Source organism: Onychostoma macrolepis, chromosome 05 (genome assembly GCF_012432095.1).
Source record: "Onychostoma macrolepis isolate SWU-2019 chromosome 05, ASM1243209v1, whole genome shotgun sequence".
Lineage (NCBI taxonomy): Eukaryota > Metazoa > Chordata > Actinopteri > Cypriniformes > Cyprinidae > Onychostoma > Onychostoma macrolepis.
The window spans coordinates 44117526-44142965 of record NC_081159.1 but is presented as its reverse complement, the minus strand read 5'-3'; the positions used below and the strand labels follow the sequence as shown (position 1 = coordinate 44142965).

Here is a 25440-nt window from a genome sequence, read left to right as displayed (position 1 = left end):
ATAAAACATCATCATCTAAATCTGTTAATTCTCAATAAGTGCTTTTGTAGATGTCTGACAGAAATAAGAACCCCGCACATCTTTTTGAGTTAACAATGAGCTCATATATTACTCACACTGTGAGTATCACCGTATGAGAATGGTGTGATGTCACTGTGATCATCACGTGATCTCATGTGTTGACTGGGGAGGCATCATCAGACACCTCTTTTTTTTCGCAAGAAGCTCCGATATTCGGTTCAAATGTCTTCCGCATTCATATTTCTCCTGAAGGACACGTGTTTTTGATATGTGTTTAATACCTAATTTTTTAAGCAAATGAAGTTTCGTTGCTGTTTCGTGTCGTCTGCGGTTCTAGTATTTGACTAACATTGTGTATTTGAGTGAACAGAAAGTGTGGAGATCTCACTCAGAAGTGTTCGAGGGTCTGTTCAGCTTCATCATGGATCAAACACAAACACCTCGAGATGAAGAGTTTTCTCCAGGATGCAGGTACTTTGAATACATACTACATTAAATCACCTACTTATTTGAAAGAATGCCGTCATTTTGTGTATGTGTGTGTGTGGTAAGTTAAAAATGCGGATTTTATTTAAAACAATAAGACCATAGAGACCCCCCCCCCCCTCTCTCTCTCTCTCTCTCTCTCTCTCTCTATATATAAGCTGCTTAGAGTTTGTACTTATTTGTGTTGCCGCGATGCACCTGCACCACTTAAAATAGAAATCGTTATGTTTCGTTTCTTCCTGTTGTTTCAAAGATTAAAGACAAAATCACTTTCCCAAATAGTCTGCAGTAACGTGGTAAACGCTAAAATGTGGGGTTTTAATGATGTTAGCGTTCTGACACAATCGGGATTTTAAGATGTAGGATAGTAAACTCCTGTTTGTATTGAATAAACAAACGTTTTTGCGTGGTAGTCTTGTATTTTTTATTTTCGTTTGCAATGTCCAAGAACAACTTCACATTTAAATGATTTTGTCTTTAATCAGATGAGAATATGGCTATTAAACATACTATTTGTGTAATATTGATGATTAAGTTAGAGTTTTTTTTTTTTATAGAAAGAATTTTGTGTAAAAAATTAAGAGGGGACAAAAGCAGCAATACATTCAAGGTTTCTTCAAGAAGAAATCATGTCAAAGACAGGTAGATACAGTGCAGGTGAGAGCCAATCCACCCGGCAGGGCCAAGCTGGCCAGCAAATTAGCAGGTTACCAGCAGCCATCTATCTGCAGCAACGGGTGAAAGTCAGAACATGCACATTTGTTTTTACAAAAAGTTCACTAGACACAAGCACACACACACCGTCTGTTTGGACAATAAAAATTGAAATCAAGTATTGTCTGATCAGTGGTTTTTATTTATTAAAAAGAGAGATGAGTTGTCCAGGCACTTCTGTAGTGCCATTTTTATGTCATCCCACTTGTGTTGGGGCACATGACTTTTCTATGCCCCCTCTCCCGGCTGGTTCTTGGTCCCCCCTGTGCCACCCCATAAAAAAATCCCAGATTCGCCCCTGCATAGAGCCTCCTTATAAAGTGAAGGTCCTTTATTTAAATGAATGTCATGATTAAATCTGTTCAGCAGAAGAGATCAGAGCCAGAGCTGTGTGTCATATTTATAGTGTTTTTGTTTTATAGGTATTCATGTTATTATGGTATTCATATTAGTTATTATGGCAGAAAGTGTATGAAATAATTTTTGTTTATAGTTTCTCTATATCGATATAGTAAAAATGAAAAGATCATAATTTTTTTTAATCCAAAGTTAATATTAATACAGTAATTGAAAGGATTGTTTCTTATAGTTCAGTTGATCAGAAGAGATCAGAAGCAGAGTCCAGCTGTGTGTTTATGAAGAGTGACGAGTCTATAGGTCATCCACAACATTTCAGGTACAATATTTCATTAATAGACATAATTGAAATATTTGTTATGGTGTTTTATCATGTGATTATTTAATTATTTCATCTGATATTTTAACATTTGCTCACACAGATAGATACGTATATGAAAGTACTCAGTGTATCTTTAATCTCTCTGTTATAGTTCAGTTCACCAGAAGACATCAGAAGCAGACTCCAGCCGTGTGTCTATGAGGAGTGATGCTTCTATGGCTCGTCCAGTTCATTTTAAGAGTGATGACACAAGGTTTAACCTCAAATATTACTTTTATTTGTAAAAGATATGATTATAGTAAGATATTTTAAATTAAACTGTCATAATTATGCAGCACTACAACAAATAAATATGAGCAGAAGTCTGGCTAAGAAATGCAGTAAATCTAATGACAACGAGCAGATATAGAGCACAGAGTAGAATTATTTATTTATTTACCTTTATTTAAATGGTATTTATTTTTTTACTTTTACTATTTTTATTTGTTGTGACCTTGAGCAGGTGCATTTTGTAATAAAGTCACAGCTGTTATTAAGGTAATGAGTAAAATGTCACTAATGTCAGAGTGTTTTATTCTTGGTTAAAGGTCAGACCAGCAACACAGAACAGTAACAAAACCCGACTGTAAGAAATATGACCAGCCTGTGAATCAACCACAAGACAGCACGTGTCCTGGTGTAAGGTAAACTGTGGGATTTTTTTAATACAATGCATCACACATTACTCAAATACATCATTAATAACTGACACATTTTATAAACTCTATGACAGGGTTCCTCAATTAGTTTTCACCGAGGGCCGAATTCTGCCATCAATACCAAGCCAAGGGCCACTGACATATATATATATAATTCTTATTATTACAATTATTATATTATTGTTGCTTTTATTAAAATAGTCACAAGATGGTCACAAGATAAATATTCAGATATTTTCCCCCAGTAGTCTGTTTTATTCAAACAATTATGAACATTTTTGCATTTAGATACAGAAGAACTTTGCCAGTTGAATATTAAAAAATCTGTGTCTCCATGTCTGCCGTGCAAATCAGCTGTTCCTGCTCATCTCCAGACTGGATCTCTTCTCTCCACTTTCCCTAATTGCAGAATCGATTATTAGATCTGTCAGCATTAACATTTTTTACTTAGATTTTTTTGGGGGATCAAACTGTAACCAGACGTGACGCGATAAAAAGTATCCATGAAATTTTTGTCCTAACCACCCTCGACAGCGACACAGAATTCTATTGTAGAAATGTTTTTTATTTTCTGCGACGTCGCGGCAGGAACAACATACATAATATGACAGTGATAATCTCAGGTAATGATTATGTACTTTATTCAATGTTAAAAGTGTCTAATGTGAGATTGAATATTATTTTGCGTGAGGTTTATAGCCATAGTGAAAGCAACAATAGACATTTTTCCTTAGATCTTGAAAATAAATTAAAGCAAACTTAGGCTACGTTAAAACTGTGAACTCACTGCGAACCAACATCTATAACAAAGATGGTATCACTCACTCACTCAGTCCATTCACATTTGAATCATCTATTTTCTGCGTCCACTTTTCTTTACTTCACACTCGCCATGTTTTTGCTGTCACATAGTATCTACACTGGATGTGACAAAGCATTGCAAATCATTTGAACTTTATGTCAGTACGTCATAAATAGAACGAGTCAGCAGTGCCGTACCGAGCTGCGCCGCATCCAGTGTAGACAGTAGGGCTGTCACGATATTAGATTTTTCATATCACGGTTATTGTGGCCATAAGAATTCACAATATCGATATATCGCGATATCTATAGAAACCTTGGGTCAGTCAAATTATTTTTTACTTTGTTTATTGAGTTTTTCTTTTTCACCCAACGAACATAAGGATACTGATAAACGCAGGGCACAAGACTCAAGCTTTCTTTGTCTTCTTTGGAGCTCCTATGAAATAACAAGAGAGAAAACACTGTCAAGTTTAACAGTATGATGAATAAATATTAATGGTAACACGTTACAATAAGATGTCATTTGATAACATTAATGTATTAACTAACAATATGTTTATTACACAATTTATTATTCTTTGTTAATGTTAATAAAAATAGTCGCTCATTGTTCATGTTAGTTCACAGTGCATTAAAGTTTACAAACACAACTTGTGATTTTAATACTGCATTAGTAAATGCTGAAATTAACATTAACTAAGATTAATAAATGCTGTGGAAGTATTGTTCATTCTCATTTCATGTTAACTAATGTAATTAACTAATGAACCTCATTGTAAAGTGTTGCCATATTAACATATAAACTGATACTTTAACCTGTTAGCTTGTATACCCGTATTTTAAGCTCTTTAACCTATAGCTGCGCCGGCGCCACTGAAGTCATGCAGTAAGAGCGCTGCTAATTCAGTTTTAATATGCATCTTGAACGACTGCAGATGAGGCATTAAGTGCGTGGCACTGCGACCAGCTGAACATTTTACAGAGTTTAAAATAACAATGTGGTCGCTCAGTTTTTCAAGATCAGTTTTAATCGTGTAACTGTTAACAGATTTGAACAAAGAAATGAAGGGTTACTACGCACAGGCCGTATTGATTGCAAATACAAAAATAAGACGAGTACTTAAAATAATCACCCTTTACTTAAATATGTGAACACAGAAAACCTCTGTTAACTGGTTAATGTAACATTTCCCATTCTAATGACTAGTAAAATAATGGCAACTTACTCTGATGATCACGGCTCTTCTCGGAGTAGCTGCGTGCACTGCGTCGTCGTCTTGTTTGACAGGTGTTGACAGGTGTCAGGGTTAAGGCGCAATACTGCCACCTGGAGGTCAACCAGGTACTGGCGCTGGAGTATTTACATGTGGTGTTATCAGTCCTGTTCATTTAAAATATTGCGGTTATCGCCAATACCGGTATATCGACACACCCGTAGTAGACAGCATCACTGATTATAATATTTATTGTATTTTGTTGCGCCGCGCGCATTTGGTGTTGACACGATGTAAGTTAATGTCGCTTTCTGATGCTGCATTTGAATTTTCATGCCACGTTATTTGAAATTAGCGCGGGGCAAAAAATTTTCTCCGACCCGCGGGCTGCCTATTGAGGAACCCTGCTCTATGATATGTTCAGTGTCTCATAACACAGAAAATGAAAAAGAAATTTTGCTCTGTATTTGTACCTCTGTAACTCATGCAATAATGTGGTGTTTGAATTTTCCAGCCATGAAGTCCTCAACACGTTCAGATCAAATCTGCTGAAGAAGTTTGAGCGTGTGTATGAGGGAACAGCGACGCAGGGAAACCCAACACTCCTGAATGAGATCTACACAGAGCTCTACATCACAGAGAGTGAGAGTGGAGAGATCAGTAATGAGCATGAGGTGAGACAGATTGAGACACAATCCAGGAGAGCAGCAACAGAGGACACAGCCATCAAATGCAATGACATCTTTACACCTTTACCTGGACAAGACAAAGCCATCAGAACTGTGCTGACAAAGGGAGTCGCTGGCATTGGAAAAACAGTCTCTGTGCAGAAGTTCATCCTGGACTGGGCCGAAGGGAAAGAGAATCAGGACGTCCAGCTCATATTTCCACTGCCTTTCAGAGAAATCAACCTGATGAAGGACAAAACACTCAGTCTTTCAGATCTTCTTCATGTGTTTTTCCCTGAAACTAAAGAAATGGAAATATCCAGTGATGAATATAAAGTGTTGTTCATCTTTGATGGTCTGGATGAGTGTCGTCTGTCTCTGGATTTTCAGAGCGCTGTGAGGTTGTGTGATGTAAGTGAATCAGCCTCAGTGGATGTGCTGCTGATGAACCTGATTGTGGGGAATCTGCTTCCCTCTGCTCTCATCTGGATCACCTCCAGACCAGCAGCAGCTGATCTCGTCCCCTCTGAGTGTGTCCATCGAGTGACAGAGGTACGAGGCTTCAATGAGCCACAGAAGGAGGAATACTTCAGGAAGAGAATCAGTGATCAGAGTCTGGCCAATACAATCATCTCACACCTGAAGTCATCAAGGAGCCTCTACATCATGTGCCACATCCCAGTGTTCTGCTGGATCTCAGCCGCTGTTCTGGAGAAGATGTTGAGTCCAGCAGAGAGTGGAGAGATTCCCAAGACTCTCACTCAAATGTACACACGCTTCCTGATCCTTCAGACCAACATCAAACGTGAGAAGGACTATGAGAAGAACCTAACAGATGAAGACGTGATCCTCAAACTGGGGAAAGTGGCTTTTGAGCAGCTTGTGAAAGGAAACCTGATCTTCTATGAGGAAGACCTGAGAGAGTGTGGCATTGATGTGACAGAAGCATCAGTGTACTCAGGATTGTGCACTCAGATCTTCAGAGAGGAGTTGGGCTTGTATCAGGGGAAAGTCTTCTGCTTTGTTCATCTGAGCATTCAGGAACATCTAGCAGCTCTATATGTGCACCTCTCCTGGACAAACCACAACAGAAATGTGATTGTCCAAATCACCAAACAGAGTTTGTGGTCTAAAGTAAAGGACTGGTTTCAGCGCAATTCATCAGAACATGTTTCATTATCTGAGCTGCATCAGAGAGCTGTGAAAGAGGCTCTACGGAGTAAAAATGGACATCTGGATCTTTTCCTGCGGTTCCTCCTGGGTTTGTCCGTGAAGTCTCATCAGATTCTCCTACAACGAATAATGACGCTGAAAAGAAGTAGATATGAAAGAAATGAGAAAACAGTTGAGTACATCAAGAAGAAGATCAGGACCATTGGCTCTCCAGAGAAATCCATCAATCTGTTCCACTGTCTGAATGAACTGGGTGATCGTTCACTAGTGGAGCAAATACAACAGTATCTGACATCTGGAAGAATAAAGGAAGCTAAACTCTCATCATCTCAGTGGTCAGCTGTAGCTTTTGTGTTGTTGACATCAGAAGAGGAACTGAATGAGTTTCGTGTTGAGAAGTTTGTTAAAGGAAACAATAAGCCTGAAAATCAGAAAGTTCTTCAGAAGCTGCTGCCTGTGATTAAAGAATCCAGATCAGTTCGGTAAGTATCACTGAGAACAATCACTTCACTGTTAAAACACTGTTAAAACAAGAAAAACAAAGTTAAAACCTCCCAATTCTTCAGTGCTATAGCTATTATTTTAGTGGTCAGCATTTTGATGTGTTTTCAGTACAGTGACACTGTAAAAGATTTCTTCAAGCATTCAAACCAAGTCAGAGAAATTGCATATCAACTTGAGATGTGCAATTAATTGAAATACAGTTTTGACTAGCTTCCAACGATTATGAAAATACAATAATTGTGATAAAACAGTTATTGTGCCCCATTACCTTTCCAGCAGTGCTCTTTTGCTCCTCTATAAAAGCCTAAACTTCACATGCAAATCAGTAAAATCATGTAATCATGTATGCAAAATGGGACATGCTTGATTTATTAAAGTTCATTAAAGTTAATTTATTTGTGTTTTTTAAAGCGCAAAAAGGAACTTGTGCTGTTCATCTGCAGGTTTTCTGTGCATGCGCTCCGACACGGAACAGAATACAGACATGTAAAGTTAACTGTTAGCTTAGGTGCGTGCCTAAATGGTCAAATGCACGCACAAATGTGTCAAAATGCGGCGCTTGGTGATTATTCACAGTCAGTGAATGTAAATAGTTGAGAATGAAAATATGCGTGTAACAGTATATTGGATCTGTGCAGCTCTTAAAGTGACAACGGGCTAATATCCATGCTGCCAACTGTGTGCTTTAATAATAATTAAACAATAAAAGACTAAAGAGAAAATCTCTCATTGCTCTTGACTTAAGGACTTTTTTTTTAGTTTTAATAGTAAACAAAGCTAGTTTAATTCTTACAGTGAAGGCTATGACGCTGGTGCATCTCGAGATCAGAGGAGTGAGGTTTACCTGCACAGCACCTACCAGCTGGCCTCCGCTACACTGTTTTATTTTACATTTGATTATTCAATTTCTGTTTGATGTAAGTGTCATAGCAACCTTATTTCCAGAAAATATATACTGTATTTTATATATATATATATATATATATATATATCGCTATCTTTAAATAAATCACTCATATAAAGTTTGGTCATATGGCCCACTTATAATCGTATTAAATAATTGTGATTATAATATTGACCAAAATAACTGTAGTTATGATTTTTGCTATAATCGAGTAGGCCTAATATAAACAATTCAGGTTCCCTATCAAATGGCCTCTCCCATTGCATAGAACGCAGTATGCAGAAACTCCTGTTTACCATGTTACTGAAGCCTGATTTGTTCACGTTTGTGTAGCTGCACAAACCAGTGGTGCTCTAACCCACCAGAAGGGGCGGAGCCGCCATCTAAATAAGTCGGCTCCGAGCACTGTTTCATCAAAATTTTCTCCTTCAGTGACAAGATCATCTCTTCACTGACTCTGCTATCAAGAAGCTGAAGAAAAGAGGAAGGAAGAAGCTCAGCTTGCTCCTCACCACGGTAGAAGGAGCCCCGGCAGAGGAAGAAGCCAGAAGCCTTCCTCTGCGGCCATCTGGCACAGTTAAAGCAAATTTCCTAGCAACGTTGTTGCAAATGTCGTGCCGCGAGTGTGCCACGTGCAGGGAACCCGTGCCTGAATGGTCCCTGACTATTCAGCGACTGGCAGCATCTTTCAATCTTGGGACTTTATGTCCCCTCAGGGCTTTTCAGAGTATGCTCGGCCTCATGGCAGCTACCTCCTCTGTGATTCCTCTAGGCCTGCTCCATATGCGGCCTGTTCAATTTTGGCTCAAAGCCGTGTCCCTTCCCACGCCTGGCGGGCAGTCTGAACTAGAGGTCTGCGCTGGACTGTTTTTTTCAGTCCCGCTCCCGCGAGGTTTTATTCCGCACCCACCCGCTCCCGCAATATATTCACTCTTTGTTCACCCGCTGTCCGCTTAGAATAATTTTCTTCCTGACCCGATCGTTCCCGCTAAATTTAGATCTCGTTTCCAGAATCTCACATTTAAATTTCCTCCACTAAAAAAAAAAGAGAGATAGGCTAACAAGTAAACGCGTAGTCTGCACAAAATTGTATTTGTTATTTTATTTGTCTTGTCAAAAGTCTTGAAGTTATTGACAGCAAAATGTTAAACGAATTTTGTGTCTTAAGACTTAAAATTCGCTTAACATTTTGCTGCCAACACAGTAGGAAAAAAAATGTATTTTTATTTGTCTTGTCAGGATACAGTTTGTTTAACATTTACAACACAATAGGAAAAAGTGTTGCAGAGAAAAAAAAAATGTAGGTTGTACAAAAATAGCCTATTAGTTATTTTATTCGTCTTGTCAAAATACTAAAGTTTAACATTTTGCTGTTAACACAGTAGGAAAAGTGTCTCAGAGAAAAAATAAATAAATAAATACGACACCTGTCATTTAAAATTATAGGCTAATCAAAATATAAACAAAACAGAGTTGAACGTTATTCAAGAACAGCGCATCCTCACTTCGCTCCATCCTTATTCTGCTCTGTCACTCATCGACAACCTGCCTGTTCTGTCACCACCGGTAGGCTACAACCTGCTCTGAGGACCGTTATGCACATGCTGCGTGCACATACCCCGCAAATGAAACGCGTGACGCAGAGAGCACTGGTTCATGTGTGCAGCGCGTGCATAACAGTCCTGAGTGCAGGCTGTACCAGTGGCCAATGAGAATAAAGCATATGCTGTTCTGAAAGGACGTCGGGAACAGGATATTGTTAAACCGCCCGCTCCCGTTCAAATTACACCAGAGTTACGAACCACTACCGCGTTTTATTCGGGAATTTAATCCAGCGTCACAAGAAATCTGGTCGGGTCCCGCGGGAGAGCCGCGGGAATGCAGACCTCTAGTCTGAACTCTAGTATTTCTCAATGCCGCAAGATGCCCTGGCCCATGATTGGCTCAGAGTTTGCCTGTTGCTTTCCCCAATTGCTCTGCTTCCTCAGGTCATCAAATGGGTCAGGGAAATGTGGTAGTTTCTGCTGTTTCTAAGAAGAATCACTCTTGAAGTCTTGGGATTTTGATGCCAGAAAAATAGACTTCATTATCAGAGATAATGCAGTCGAGGGTCTCTGTATATAAGAGGGTGCAAACCCAGATTCAGGAGATTTTCTGCAGTTTTTTCTCCTAAGGCATGTTCAATACATTTCCTATATCATTATTGTTTACCTTTTTTGGATGTGCCTCTAGTCTGCTTTCAGGAAGCGGACAGGAGGCCTCCATATACATTAAAGAAGAGGCACCATCGTATAGTTTTTGTCTAATGTCACAACAGGATGTGTAGTTTCTGTATGTCTGCACATCCTCTTCCCATGCTGGCCTCTACACACAGCCAGATACATGTTTATAATAGTAGAATAACTTGATACATAAATGGCTATATTCACATTGATTATACTTGATTAATTTATATTTTGATTAATAAAACTCTTATACAGATGTAAAATTCTCAGTCCTCCTGCTGGCCCCACTCTGGAGGAACCAGACATGGCTGTCAGCAGCATGGCCAATACCATTGAGGAAGGACCTTCTCTCGAATGTGAAGGGCATGATTTGGCACCCCTGGCCAGAGCTGTGGAGCCTTCATGTCTGAGTCCAATGAAACCTCCTTGTCCTCAGACTGAGCTGACCTGGGACTTGTCAATAGTCCTAAGGGCCCTTTGGGGCCCTCCCTTCGGGCCACTCCATTCGGCCAATCTGCAGCCCATGACGTTTAAGACCGCCCTCCTTTTGGCTTTAGCATCGGTCAAGCGAGTGGGTGACTTGCATGCACTGTCAGTCAGTGCTTACTGTCTTGTGTTTGGGCCTAACGACTATAAAGTCGTCCTCAAGCAGAGGCAAGGTTATGTACCTAAGGTGCTCTAAACTCCGTTCAGAGCCTAGATTATCACCCTTCTAGCTCTCCCCACTGCAGACGGTGAGCAGGGTCCCAATCAACTTTGCCCAGTGAGGGCTCTTGGAGTGTACTGTACATCGAGCACTCTAGTCTGCTTAGACAATCAGAGAAGCCCTTTGTTCACTTCAGAGGCCGCTCTAAAGGGCTGTCAGTTATGAAGCAGAGACTTTCTCACTGGATCGTAGATGCCATAGCCTTGGCTTATGCCTCTGTAGGCTTGCCATGTCCCATAGGTGTGAGGGCCCACTCCACTAGAGGGATGGCCTCCTCCTGGTCGTGGTCTAGTGGAATTTCTATTACTGAGATTTTTGCGGCCGCCGGCTGGTTGTCGCCATCCACCTTTGCCGGATTCTATAACATTGGATGGATTTTGTCTGCTTAATCTACCTTTTTCTCCCTGAGGGTGGAAATGGTTATATCTTGGGAGTCCTCAGCCTATCGGCTTGGGACTTGGTTTTGCTCACGCTTTCTAGGAGTCCTTAACTCCTAGAAGCAGACTTTGTTCCGTACCTGCTCATAGCATGGCGTGAATGGATACGTTCCCCATTCTGCGTTCAACACAATGGGAGAGACCGTTCGATAGGGAATGCCGGTTCCCTTAGACAAGGGAACGAGCATTGCACAGTATTAATTTTGACAGTAAATTTTGATTTAGATTTAGTCATAGTCTTTAGACTAAAATGCTATTTAGTTTTAGTCACATTTTAGTCATCTGAATTGTTTTAGTTTTAGTCTAGTTTTAGACTAAATATCATAAGATTTTAGTCGACTAAATCTACAGTAAATTTAGTCTGCTAAAATCTAATGGGTTTAGTTGCAGTGTAATGCATTTATTAAGCATTTCTCTAAAATTTCCAAACTCATTATATAGGTTTGATATTTAGGTTTTATCATGATAGATAACGATTTAACTGCGGTGACACAATATACCTTTATATTAAAATTAAATAAAACCACTTCTCATAAAGAACAAGAACATGGTCTTCTTTTCAGTGAAATACCTATGGTTATATAGGCTAATTATGCATTCTTTATAACAACTTGTTTACCATATTCATCATTCTTTCAAGCAGACATATTTATTTCTATAAATAAATTTTGATTAATCTTTATTAGGGCTACTAAAGTGATTCATTAACATCAATTACTCAGACAATAGCAACTAAATTAGGCTGCTATCCCTTTAAAACCGAAGGCACGGATGCAATGGATGCAATGTACTGATACACGTTCTCCATACTGTTTACATTCACTAAAGACATAATTGACTGTGTTTACATGAATACTCGTCAAAACGGTGCTATGTGCTATTTGAAACAAGTGTATGTTAGCTTATGTCCCGCCAGTTAGATCAATATGATACAGTTCATATGTATGCACCTAACCTCCTAACCATGCAGCAGATTCGTTCTGAATGAATCTCTTCCTAAATCGTCCCTCCCTAACATTTTCATCTCGTTTTTATTAGTTGACGAAAATGTCAATAGAATTTTCATCATAGTTTTTGTCATTCAAAATGAGTTTTAGTTCTCATTTTCGTTGGTGAAATAAATGTAGTTGACGAAAATCATGATGATAAATTATTCGTCATCAAAATTAATACTGGTGTTGCGTCACTTGCCGTGCTATAAGCTGCACGCGAATCAATGGCTGTCACTTCAGTCGAAAGATATACTTATATAGAGGTTGGCTCCGCCCCTTCTGGCAGGCTAGAGCTCCATTGGTTTGTGCAGCAACACAAATGTGATCAAATCAGGCTTCAGTAACAGAGTCAACAGAAATTTCCCCATACTGCATTCTACGCTACGCTCGTCCCCTCATTCCAGGGAACTGAGGTTATGTCAGTAACCGGAGCATTTTCCAGTTAAAAATTTTAAAATTAACATAAAGAAGGAATTAGAAGAAAGACATAAAAATCAGAAATCAAGAGCATCCAAACACAGTTTAATGCACACAGTTTAATACAGCGCCAGGGGCGTTGCTAGTGGGGGGAAAAAGGTGACAGAGTGCATAGGGCCCAGAGGTCTGGGGGGCCTGCGATCACCTTCTGACCATCGGGAGCATTTGACTCAATTAGTGGGCTGATCGCCGAAACGAGGGAGACCTCCCCGATATTAGGCGCTGTTTTTAAATTACAGCGCATGCGAAACTGCATAAAGTAAATACTCAGAAGGTGTGAAGTAGCGCTACCGATGCATCCGCCAGCCTCGCGTGAAAAGCAGAGCGGGATCAGTCACCCGCACAGCCCTGACGAACGTGCGCCGCGCTTCTGCCTCGATTTATAAGTGATAAAAAGCGCAAGTTGCTTGATCCATTCAGATGTGACACAGAATTGTTATACAGTCGTGTGATAAGAGAACATTAAAGGTTCTAGTGATGCTGTCTGTAAACAGCCACGACAATGAGGTATAATGGAAAATGCCAATAGGCTTGTCAATTCAGCGCCATAGTAATTTAACACTGTATAAATAGCTTATGTGTTGGCAGAAATGTATTTATTATAAATGTTACGTTATTATTACATATTGGAAAATATTAAAATTTTATAGCAAATTTTATAGTTTTGTAGTTTCTTCATGTTTAGTTTTTTTTAACTACAAATTTTATAGTTTATTATTACTTCTTATTTATTTTAAAAACCATATAACCATGGTAATGAGGACTGTGGTTTTACTTCTTGTGACCACCATCCTACTAATACTAGTCAGCTAAACTCTGGATTCTAAGCAAGAACTTCTTTCTTTTTAGATGTTTAGTCTAATGAATTTTAATCGAAGGAAAATGTTAATTCAATAAGGGCTTGATTAAAGATTTAATATCAGTGTCTTATATAAATTAGTTGTTTATTATTTACAAATAATAAAGTTCTTAAAGGGGAGATTCACCCAAAAATGAAAATTGTCATCATTTACTCAACATCATGTCATTCCAAACCATCATGTCATTCTCAAACATAATTTGAGAAATTCAAGAAATTTTTGTCCATACAGTAGAGATCAAGGGTGACCAAAAGGGTTTGGCCACATTCTACAAAATCTGCTTTTGTGTTCAACAGAAGAAAGTCGTTTGGAAGGACATGAGGGTGAGGACATGATGACAGAATTTATTAGTAGTAACTTTCCAGCAGTCTAGCTCAAAATCAATGCTTTACTGTCAAGTGCTTTTCTATGTGACAAAAATGCATTATTGCATTTGTCATGAATTCAGTAATATCTATCAGTATTAGTTTCTGTCCTGTTTTATTTATTCATTTATTTACTCCAATTGAAGGCCCTATGACCCATCAAAATATTCAAGGGGGAATTTGTGGGCCGGATGGGCTCGATTTGTCCAGGGCCAAATTTTAACCCCAGTCCATCCCCCACCCCTGAATGTTATTTTACATTTTTATGATCGCAACTCTTAATTCCTAGCGATGTCCCTTTACAGCACGCAAACAGAATTGATTTCTTTCCGTGTATCTTTGCACACACGAAATTATCTCAAAATATCAGTCTCTGCAAGTATTCTCTTAAACAGTCAGTTATGTCTTAAGTGAAGTGAACATAAACAGAAAGAAATCGGATGTATATCATTATATCGGATCCGTGCATTAGCTCTTAAAGCAACAGCAGCATATAAATACCTGCTTCTGTTCGTCGTCAATGTTAATCAAACAACAAAACACAAGTTTAAAAAAGATTCATCTATATTTAATTTATACAGTGAACTCTATGCAGTGTTATTTTACACATTTTTGTGCCTGAAAACTGCATGTTAGACCTTACTTTATTTGTAGCTTTGTTAAATTTTATTTATCTGTGCTTGTAATTTGTTTATTTGTTCTTACTTGTATGACTGTTTTTGCTGTGGTATTGAAGTACCTCAAATGTTCTTTAAATAATGATTTTTTTATTTATTTTTTTGCTTACAAAAAATATACCACTCTGTGACTCAAAACCTGTGATGTGATCAGAACCATGAGATTTGTGATCTGTTGAAGCCCTACACTCTTGACCTGTTATTTGAAGAAAAAATACAATCACTGAAGTTTTTGATCATGCCTATTTGCCCACAGTGAATATCAACCTATGTCTTTTTTATTCTGGCTAGTTAAATTCATTTTGGGCTAACAAAATGTGAAGGAGGCCTGCCTGGCCTGTTTAGTAGTGTTTCATATGTATGATCTTCATCTCTCTACAGGTTGTATAATTGTGGTGTCACAGATGAAGGTTGTGCTGATCTGGCTTCAGCTCTGAGATCAAACCCCTCACACCTGAGACAGCTGGATCTGTCTGAGAATAAACTAGGAGATTCTGGTCTGACACTTTTCTGTGCTGGAGTAGAGGATCCTCACTGTAAACTGGAGAAATTGTGGTAAGATAATATTTGACTCGCACATTCTATGTAGTGAATTGTGTCCTCAATTACACTATGCAAACAGTATGCCTATACACTATACACTGTGCCTACTACTGGGAATGGAGGAAACTGAGCTCCAGGGGCCGTCAAGAGGGACGCCTAGCCCATGTACCCTCACCCTGGGGGGAGTGACACTACATAGCCACCCTTACTCTGGGAATGAAAACTGAGCTCCAGGGGCTGTCGAGTGGGATGCCTAGCTATACATGCAAACAGATTTTGCATAAGACAGACATTTTGCCTAAAATACAGATATAGTGCATATAACAAATATAATTTATCTTGCTTGAATGAGACTTTGGATGTTTTATGATCATGTTTTGTGTTCTGTGACATTTTACAGTGCGTGCATATTTATTAGGCCCGTTGATTCTGATCTGACCGTTTAGTCTCCAGTGTCACCATTTTCCAAAACGGCAACCTACCTGGAGTCTCCTGAAGTACAAGGTGTCAGATTTTCAGAGACTTTGCTTAGGTAAAAAATCTTTAAAAAATTACCCTCAATTAATAAGAATAACATGCTGAAGTGTAGTAAAATACATGGAGAATGATTTTTTTGAGAGTGACTCTTGAAGGACCAGCACCACATCCTCTTGTACCACTCTTTCAAGAATTTATCTTCCATAATCTGGCAGTAAGTTTTGGGAGTTCATTTTGAGTCCATCTCCTATCTTGAAAAGTCTGTCTTGCAGAGGCGGACTAAAAATTAGCTCCCAAAACTAACTTACTCACCTTGCACATCTGGAGACTCCAGGTAGGTTGCAGCTCTGGAAAGTGGTGGAGCTGGAGACTAAAGGGTTCCTGATGTGTTCACACCTAATTCTTCTCCTTAATTCTAATATATATATAATATTCAAATACAAAATTAATAGTAGTTATTAAAGGGATCATCGGATGCCCATTTTCCACAAGTTCATATGATTCTTTAGGGTCTTAATGTAAAGTCTATAACATACTTTTGTTAAAATTTCTCAACGGTAGTGTAAAACAACACCCTTTTTACCCTGTCAAAAACAGCTCTGTTCATAGCAAGCCGTTTCGGTGCATGTTCCTTTAAATGCTAACGAGCTCTGCTCACCCCACCCCTCTCTTCTGTGGGGTGATGAGCCATTCTCTGAGAGACGGTAAACCTTAGCCGCATTCATCGTGAGACTTGCAAACTAGCACATTATTAGGAAAGGCGATATGCAAAGATTTATAAAAAAAAAACTTATGCTCACTCTTCTGTAGGTGAAGCAGGATCACGAATGATTCGTGCGAACATAGACGCATTTAGGTAGATCGGGGGGTGCATTCCCTTCAAAAATAAAGGTAATACTCTGTGTCTTCAGTGGCTCAGATGCTGGGAGTAAATGATGACTGCTATGTTCATTATTACATCAAACAACAAAACACCTCAATCACTTAGGAGACAATCTTGTCTACACCTGCTCCGGCGTCGAAACAATGGCGGACTGATGACAGCTCACTCTGGGCAGGTCTGTGATAAAACCAAAGATTGACACCACTGTCAATCAACAATTGTGGGAGGGGCCTGTGCAGAACTGCGTAATTCTGTCAAGAATCTGAGAACGGCTTGATATGAGAAACGGGTTTGGATTTATCGGGATTAAAAAAAAACACTGGGTGGATTTTTATCATTATAGTCATTTAGTTTTTTTATCATTCAGTTCAAACAACATGTAAAAGTGAATTTTGCATCCGATGACCCCTTTAAGATTGTGGTTTGGAATTGGTAAAATGTGCTTGGGAAAAAAAAATATGATCAGAATATCAACATGACTAATAAGTATGCACACACTGTAGACCTCAGTCCAATGATCCATCAAACATTGATTTGTGCTTTAAGTTTGTACTATATCTTTAATAATAAACTGATCTGATCTGAGAGAGTGAAGAGTGTGCCATTGTTCTCTACAGGTTGTATAATTGTGGCGTCACAGATGAAGGTTGTGCTGCTCTGGCTTCAGCTCTGAAATCAAACCCCTCACACCTGAGAGAACTGAATCTGTCTGAGAATAAACTAGGAGATTCAGTGAAGCTGCTTTCTGATGTACTACAGGATCCTCACTGTAAACTGGAGACACTGTGGTAAGATCATATATGACACACTGTAAACTATACTGTACGTGAAGTGCAAAATAAATTTACAAATTTGAAAACAAAATTACAAATCCAAAAACAAAACAACAAATTATAAACAAAATGGCAAATCTAAACACAAAACATGTCAAAAAACACAATGACAAGCCAGACTGTTTGAAAGGAACTTTATTGCAGCAGTTACAATTACGGTGCCAACCATCTCAGAGGGTCAATTACCGCAGTTGATGTCCAATGGCTACGAGAGAAATGAAGAGCAGGCAGTTGTACTATGTTGTACTAATTTACTCTTTAAGATGTTGAACAGCAATAATCAAATACACTGTGTACATATTCAGAATTGGTGCAAAGACAAATCACAACAATGCAAAGAAAACATCCATATAAAGAGCGTAGGCCTGCGCAAAATAATAAACTAAATTAATGAATTATTTCAACCAGTGGCGTTCCGTCCATATAAGCTGCGAATGCTCCGCACACCTAGGCCGTCTGAGAGAATGAGTTTGCGGGTTAATTAATATAACATGATTATAAGTTGATCCTTTGTCATTTGAGATGTAACTTAAAACTTAATAAAATGTTCAGAATAAGTACGTCAAATTATTTGAAAAACAATGGTAATTTTCTGTAAATCTTTGGCGCCTCCGTCTATTGCTGTGACTCGTCAGGATTGTAGCGCATTCTCAGTGTTTTGCTGGCATGCGGCTGATTTCATGCATGAGGTAAGCTGTTCGCGAAGGGCTCGACTAAATCAAATGAGAAAAAAAAACAAACATTGTAACTGTATATTTTCATGCTTTTTCAAGCTTAGCATTGCCAGTCATGACTAACCGATTCATGATTTATTAGAGATTTATTATTGAATGGCGAACTCGGAAATAATCGCTTTGGTACATTTGGCAGGTAATTATATAATATAATAATAATAATAAATATATATATATATATATATATAAACAGGGTGTCACGATCCTCTCTGGATCCAGGGAAACGAGGAGACGAGGGATATAACCAAAACTAGATTTATTTTAAACTCAGGAACAAAGGAGACATGGGACATCCAAAAAGACAATTAACAGCTGACACGGAGATAGGGAAACACAGGGCTTATAAACAGAATGAAATCAAACAAGGAGAACTGAAACAGGTGGGGAACAATCAAACACGGCTGGGGACTAATCAACTAATAATGACAGGAACAGGAACAAACCAAATATGGGCACGAGAGGAGGGGAAACACAAGACAGGACTGACACAGGGTAACAGGCCAAATTGTCTGCCAGTCCTTGCCTGCCACCCTCTGAATATTACTTATCATAACATAACTACGCATAAACGTTATTTGGTGGTTTTTACTTGGAAAACCAACTATATGTTTTTCTAGCATTCAAATAACAATGGACAAACCATGTCCAGACTAGCGATCATGTCCACTTTTTGGATGTCCCATGTCTCCTGTGTTCCTGAGTTTAAAATAAATCTAGTTTTGGTTATATCCCTCGTCTCCTCGTTTCCCTGGATCCAGAGAGGATCGTGACAGAACAGCTGACCCAAAACCGTAACCTCTTCCGTTTTCCCCACCGTTTTTGTTTTCCACGTTTTGTCAGTTTTTGGTTGTTCCTGGTTTTTGTTTCTCCCCCGCGGCGAGTTCGTCGCCCTAGCCTGCAGGGATCTCCCCTTCGTGGAATTCGCCTGGGAGTTCTGCAGGCTCGCCGCGGCGACGGCGTGGGAGGATGCCACCATCAACTTGCTGTTCTGGATCGGGGCTAATTACCATCGCCCCATGGACCTCCCAGACACCACAGGACTGAACTGGAGGGAAGGGATCCTCCGGTGTCTGGAGAGAGTCCAGCCCCGATCCAGAACGAGCCCGCCCACGCAAGCCCACTGCCGTTCGCGGCCCTCCCTATCTCCGCGCTGCCAGAGCGCCCCCCCTGTGCCTGCGCCACGAAGGCGTCCCCCAAGCTCCGCGCTGCCAGAGCGCATCCAAGAGTCCGCGCTGCCCGAGCGCCGCCAAGAGCCCGCGCTGCCCGAGCGCCGCCAAGAGCCCGCGCTGCCAGAGCCCACGACCCCTGATCGCCTACCCAGTAACACCGTTAATTTCCCCAAGAAAATTTGGGGGGGGGGGTCCTGCCGTAGAGGCCGAGGTGGGGGCAGGGGCCGAGGTCTCGGAGGCAGACCCGCTATGACCTCCCGAGCCCCCTGCTCCGCCGTGGGCCCCCGAGTCCCCTGATCCGCCATGGCTCCCGGAACGGGCGCCACCCTGGAGGCCGTCTGTGATGTCTCCTGGTCCCTGGAGGCCTCCACAGCGCCCACCCCGTGCCTTCCGGGAGGGGGGAGTTATGTCAGTCCTGTCTCGTGTTTCCCCTCCTCTCGTGCCCATATTTGGTTTGTTCAGGACTTTTGTGTTTAATGATCATGTTTTGTGTTCTGTGACATTTTAGATCTCAGTCCAGTGATCCATCAAACATATTGATTTGTGCTTTAAGTTTGAACTTTATCTTTAATAATGGATTCACAGCTAAACTGATCTTATCTGATCTGATCTGAGAGAGTGAAGAGTGTGATATTTTTCTCTACAGGTTGAGTAAGTGTGGCGTCACAGATGAAGGTTGTGTTGCTCTGGCTTCAGCTCTGAGATCAAACCCCTCACACCTGAGACACCTGGATCTGTCTGGGAATAATCTAGGAGATTCAGTGAAGCTGCTTTCTGATGCACTACAGAATCCTCACTGTAAACTGGAGACACTGTGGTAAGATTCAGTTCAAGTTTATTTGTATAGCACTTTTCACGATACAAATCGTTGCAACGCAGCTTTACAGAAAGTTAAACATTCTAGAACATATTAGTAATAGTTTATCAGTGGTGACTATGCCAAGTTGATGTACATATGGCAGAATTGTACGGTAAAAATCAGTTAATGACATAATCAAACAGACGATGAACACTATTTAACAGTCATGATTATATGTTGCAATCAAACTTATAGCAAAGTTTGGTAGCTCTGTATGTTGTCTGAGGGTTGGCATCGTCTGAGGTCCTCTGAGGGGTTGGCATCGTCTCTTCTCAGGTGTTCTGGATCCAGACTGAAGCTTGTGTAGTTCCTAGTTACCACGGGATGTCAAGAAACAGAGAAACAAATAGATACATAATTAGCGTAGCTGCTATTCCAACCAAGCAAAAAATGATTTGTTCAACCCAAGCTAAAGAATAATAATGTACATTTGATCAGATATAACTGCAGTATAAGGTTATAAGATGCATTATGTGAATGCTTGGATAAAGAGATGTGTCTTTAATCTAGATTTAAACAGAGAGTGTGTCTGAACCCCGAACGTTATCAGGAAGGCTGTTCCAGAGTTTGGGAGCCAAATGTGAAAAAGCTCTACCTCCTTTAGTGGACTTTGCTATCCGAGGTACTACCAAAAGTTCAGAGCTTTGTGACCTTAAGGAGCGTGATGGATCGTAGCGTGATAGAAGACTAGTTAGGTACACAGGAGCTAAACCATTTAGGGCCTTAAAAGTAAGTAGTAATATTTTGTAACTGATACGGAACTTAGCCAGTGCAGAGACTGTAAAATTGGGGTAATATGATCATATTTTCTTGACCTGGTAAGGACCCTAGCTCTGATAGTCACACGTCTTTGCAGGACAGTGGTCCTCCAGGACCGATCCCATCCCTGTCTTATATCCTGAGAAAAGCATTATTTAAGAAAGGATGTTCATCAAAGTGGAATATAAACACTAAAGACAATAAAGATGGAGGTAATTAAGTGATGAGTGAGAAGAAAAGCTCATTAACATGATTTCAATGCATGTGTACGCAATAGTTCTTACTTTGTACATTAAGTATCTCTATTGAGTTCAACACATTTCTATTCAGTTTTAAGTTGCCAGAGGAGTCCAAACATGACACAATGATGTTTGATCACTAGAGTTAATAACACGTGGCTCCTGTGAAGCAAATGTCCTCCTGTAGGTGTTTATTAGAGGAACGAGTGACTGTTTCTTTCTGAATGCTTTTTACAACTAAATGCAGACAATACTGAAATCCTGCTGGTTGGCCCTAAATCACAGAGCTCCTCCCAGCATGATATTTTCATAGATATCGATGGTGTCCAGATTAGGCCCTCAACAACTATGCTTTGATTCACATATTGTTCAGATTGTTAAATCATGCTTTTACCAACTGTGAAATATTGTTTGTATACCTCCCTCACTGAATTTTGGAGATGCTGAAACTATTATCCATGCTTTTATAACCTCCAGATTGGATTACTGTAACTCCTTATATAGCGGCTTACCTGCCAAAGTTATTAATCGTCTCCAAATGGTACAAAACTCTGCTGCTCGAGCCCTTACATTTAATAAAAAATCTGCATATATCACTCCCATCCTTCACCAACTTCACTGGCTTCCGGTGGCCAAACGTATTCAGTTCAAACTCTTAATTTTAGTTTATAAGGCCCATCACGGCCTCGCTCCTCAATACCTAGTCGAGTTAGTGCAACCATATGTTCCTGCACGGACTCTCAGATCTAGCAATGATAACCTGCTTGTTGTGCCCAAGTATCAACTCTCTACGGTGGGTGGTAGAGCTTTCTGTATTATAGGCCCTAAGCTATGGAATAAGCTGCCCCATAATATTCATGCTGCCTCCTCTTTGCAGATATTTAAGTCTCAACTTAAAACTCATCTATTCACTTTGTTCTCCAAATAACTCTTTTACCTCTCTGCTTCCCCTTTTCTCAACTTCTGTCTATATGACACATGACCATTTTCTTGACATAATCGATGTTCATCATATGATTGCAAGACCTCTTGCTGTTAATTATCTGTAGTTCCTTGTTGTCAACACTTGTTTGTCTGAATGTCCCCTCTGATTGTTTGGTGTATTTTAGGGATGCACGGTATTGGATTTAACATTTGAAGATGGTCTAAAGCAAAAGAGTTGTAAAAATTCAGAAAATATTTTAGAGATCATAATTTATTTAAAAAATATAACATATTACACATTAATGAATAAATCAGCATATATAGAATTATTTAATTTACAATTGTCATGTGTTTGTTTTTTCTTTTTTTTATTCATGTAAGCTATAGCTTCTGACCTTTAAATCAAAACATACTCATGATTTTATGACGTCAATTACTTAATCAGAAACACAGTCTAAATGTTATTTGTGTATTTTACTTTCATTTTATTAGAAGTAGGCCAACAGCGCCACCTACGGAATTAATACTCGTTACTGAGCGGGCATTAGGACCCGGGGGAGGCTGCCGCTGCACGTACTATTACTGTTTACTCTATCATACATTGAATGCTTCATTCTGTACGTGCATTCTCAGTTTAAATGCAGAGATCCAAAACAGTGAATCTAATCATAATTCAGGCAAAACTTTGCTTCAAGAATAAGCCACACTGCTGACGTGATCTAATCGCTACACACCCTGAGCACATGAGAGTTAATGTATTCCTCTTAGACATATCGGCATAATTTTTCATATCGGGCCGATACCGATATTTACATTTAAAGCCATTATCGGGCGATTCTGATATCGGTCCAATAATATCGTGCATCCCTAGTGTATTTTGTTTGCCAATTGCTTGTATTATTTTGTAAAGTGACCTTGGGTTCTTGAAAGGCGCTATACAAATAAAACACACTATATTATAATATCTCCTCTCCTGCTCTGAGACCAGAGTCAATAACAAATACAGACACTTGAACTACAATTCACACGGTGTCATTGTTCTCTACAGGTTGAGGAAGTGTGGCGTCACAGATGAAGGTTGTGCTGCTCTGGCTTCAGCTCTGAGATCAAACCCCTCACACCTGAGAGAACTGAATCTGACTGTGAATAAAGTAGGAGATTTTGGTAGGAAGTTACTCTCTGATCTGAGGATGATCCACATTCTAAACTGGAGACATTAGACTATCGTGAGTGTTTGTTTATTTAAAGTTTTTATATTGACCCAAGTTCAGTAACAGATCTCCTGTTTTTGTAATTGGAGAATATAAGATGATAATTTAGCTTCACATTAGTCTCTGTATGTTAAACTGTGTTTAATTCTGTGATGTGACTGATTTATGAATATATGAATATTTTCATCTTTTACAGTGTCTGGGAGTGATAGATTTATAACAGTAAATTATCAACAACTCTATGGACAGTTGTTCATTTATATTTCTGGCTGTAATATCAGAACGTCAGTCCAGTTTCGTCAGGATCAGCTGATGGTGAATAAGGAGCTGCTACAGAGACGTCACAGTCACACAATCAACAGACTGAAGACACAGAGACACACAGCGTCACACTGTCACTATTTCCTGTTATACAGGCCCACGAAAACGAGTGACTGAAAATTAGTTACTGAAACATGAAGAGAATTAGCTCACCATTGCAACAGTGTATGGTTTATCAGTGTTCTTCAAGCCATCTCAGGTATTTTTCATAAGGATAATGTATATTTATAATGCAGTGCTAATCGACACAGCCTTTATCACTGTATAGAATACTGTAAAATAATGTAATTTCTGCCTCATTCTGTGATCAGCCATGTTGAATTGCACTAACTGAAAAGAATACATTGCATTAACAGTGCATTATATTAATGCATTACATTTGTGGCAGAGCAGCCTAAAAATGTCAACAAACAACAGATCGCAGTGTAATGAGGTGTAGCAGACCAGTGCAAACATTTCAGATATTGGAGGGGATACTGATACATTTTTTAAGGCAGTATAGATGTATCCTTTGCTGCATGTGATATTTCACATTCATGTGCGTAGTGATGGGAGAAATTAAACTTTTCGAAAACTTTGAATCAGTTTAACCAATTGATTTGCAAAATGATTCACTTGAAGTAGTAATGGGGGTAACACTTTACAATAACAGTACATGAATTATCATGTACTAATACCTTAATTAATAATTACTTGACTATGAACTAATGAAGAGTTAAGACATGTATTAATCAAGAACTAATGAAGAACTAACTTAACTACGACATGAGTCATATGAATTACCGCATGAATAACACCACCTTAATTACATGTTAGTTCCTGCATGTTAGTTAATGTATTAATTAACACTTTGGGGTAAACTAAATCAAACATGCTCTAGAAGAAAGATTCATGAAAATGGCACACTGCGAAATTGTTTATAAATTTTCCACCTGCAGCTGTCACAAACATCAGTGAATGACAGTGGATTTCTTGCAATATTTACGTTTAACCTAACTCATCCAACGCACAATGATGCATTCATAATTAAAAACAACTTCATCTCATCCTGTTTTGAGTGATTCCACTGCTGCCCTCCTACAATAATGTATTCATTAAGCAGATGCAATTTTCCAAATTAAAATCAGTGTTAGCATAGAGATGATGGTTATGTTATGGATTGGTTTACTATCTTTATATCATAATAATGCATCCAAATGCAGCCACATGACCTCTGCTCTTCCACTTTTTTACAAACCACCAAAAAACACCAAATATCTGATTTAGATGAGCTGAATCTGTATAAAACATGTGTAATTGATAACTTTTTAAAGATGTGCCCCTCCAAGACAACTCATGAATTCATGTTAAGTTATAAGTAATTAATGATGAGTTAATAATATTGTGCCCCCCCAAGTAAAGTCATGGCATTATGATACATTAACAAGGCATGAGTTTATGTTAGTTAGTCTATGAGTAGTTAATGATTTATTAATAATGTGTACAGTCAAGTAAAGTCCAACTTAATCTGATAATTCATATAAAATGTGGTTCTATAAAACGTACATTTACTTATGTTTTTACAGGCACTAAAACGTACAATACTAACGTATTTTCAGCATCTAAATGTACAAATACTTACGTATTGACAAAAATGAATCCTTATGAATAAAACAGCAGGTGAGAAGCTGTGTTATTTTAGTAGTATTTGTAAACTATTATTGCGTTTATTACAGTTTTTCTCAGTCGCTTTGGTGCATTTCTCGAATCAGAAATGAAATTCTCAAAACTACTTGTTCAACCTCCACATCATCTAGTCACTTGTGCACATCATAAAAGCAGTTTCTCATTCTTTTGAACAAGTTGCCATTGCTTTGGTACATTTATGCAATTGATTATGTACAT

At 39.1% G+C, this 25440-nt stretch overlaps 1 protein-coding gene across 2 annotated transcripts; it reads left to right on the top strand.

The window, feature by feature from the left end:
• The first annotated feature begins 231 nt into the window (after positions 1–231).
• On the top strand, positions 232–25320 carry LOC131541002 (NACHT, LRR and PYD domains-containing protein 3-like). 2 transcript variants are annotated; one of them, XM_058776466.1, is made up of 10 exons: positions 232–492; positions 1816–1897; positions 2052–2153; positions 2488–2583; positions 5131–6939; positions 14986–15159; positions 17125–17295; positions 19890–20060; positions 23073–23250; positions 23432–25320. In XM_058776466.1, the coding sequence occupies exons 1-9, from the start codon at positions 468–470 to the stop codon at positions 23242–23244; spliced, it is 2802 nt and encodes a 933-aa protein (XP_058632449.1). In that variant the 5' UTR covers positions 232–467; the 3' UTR covers positions 23245–23250; positions 23432–25320. The 2 variants fall into 2 exon arrangements, with proteins under 2 accessions (XP_058632449.1, XP_058632448.1); XM_058776465.1 differs by having other exon boundaries at positions 1811–1897.
• Positions 25321–25440: the final 120 nt, after the last annotated feature.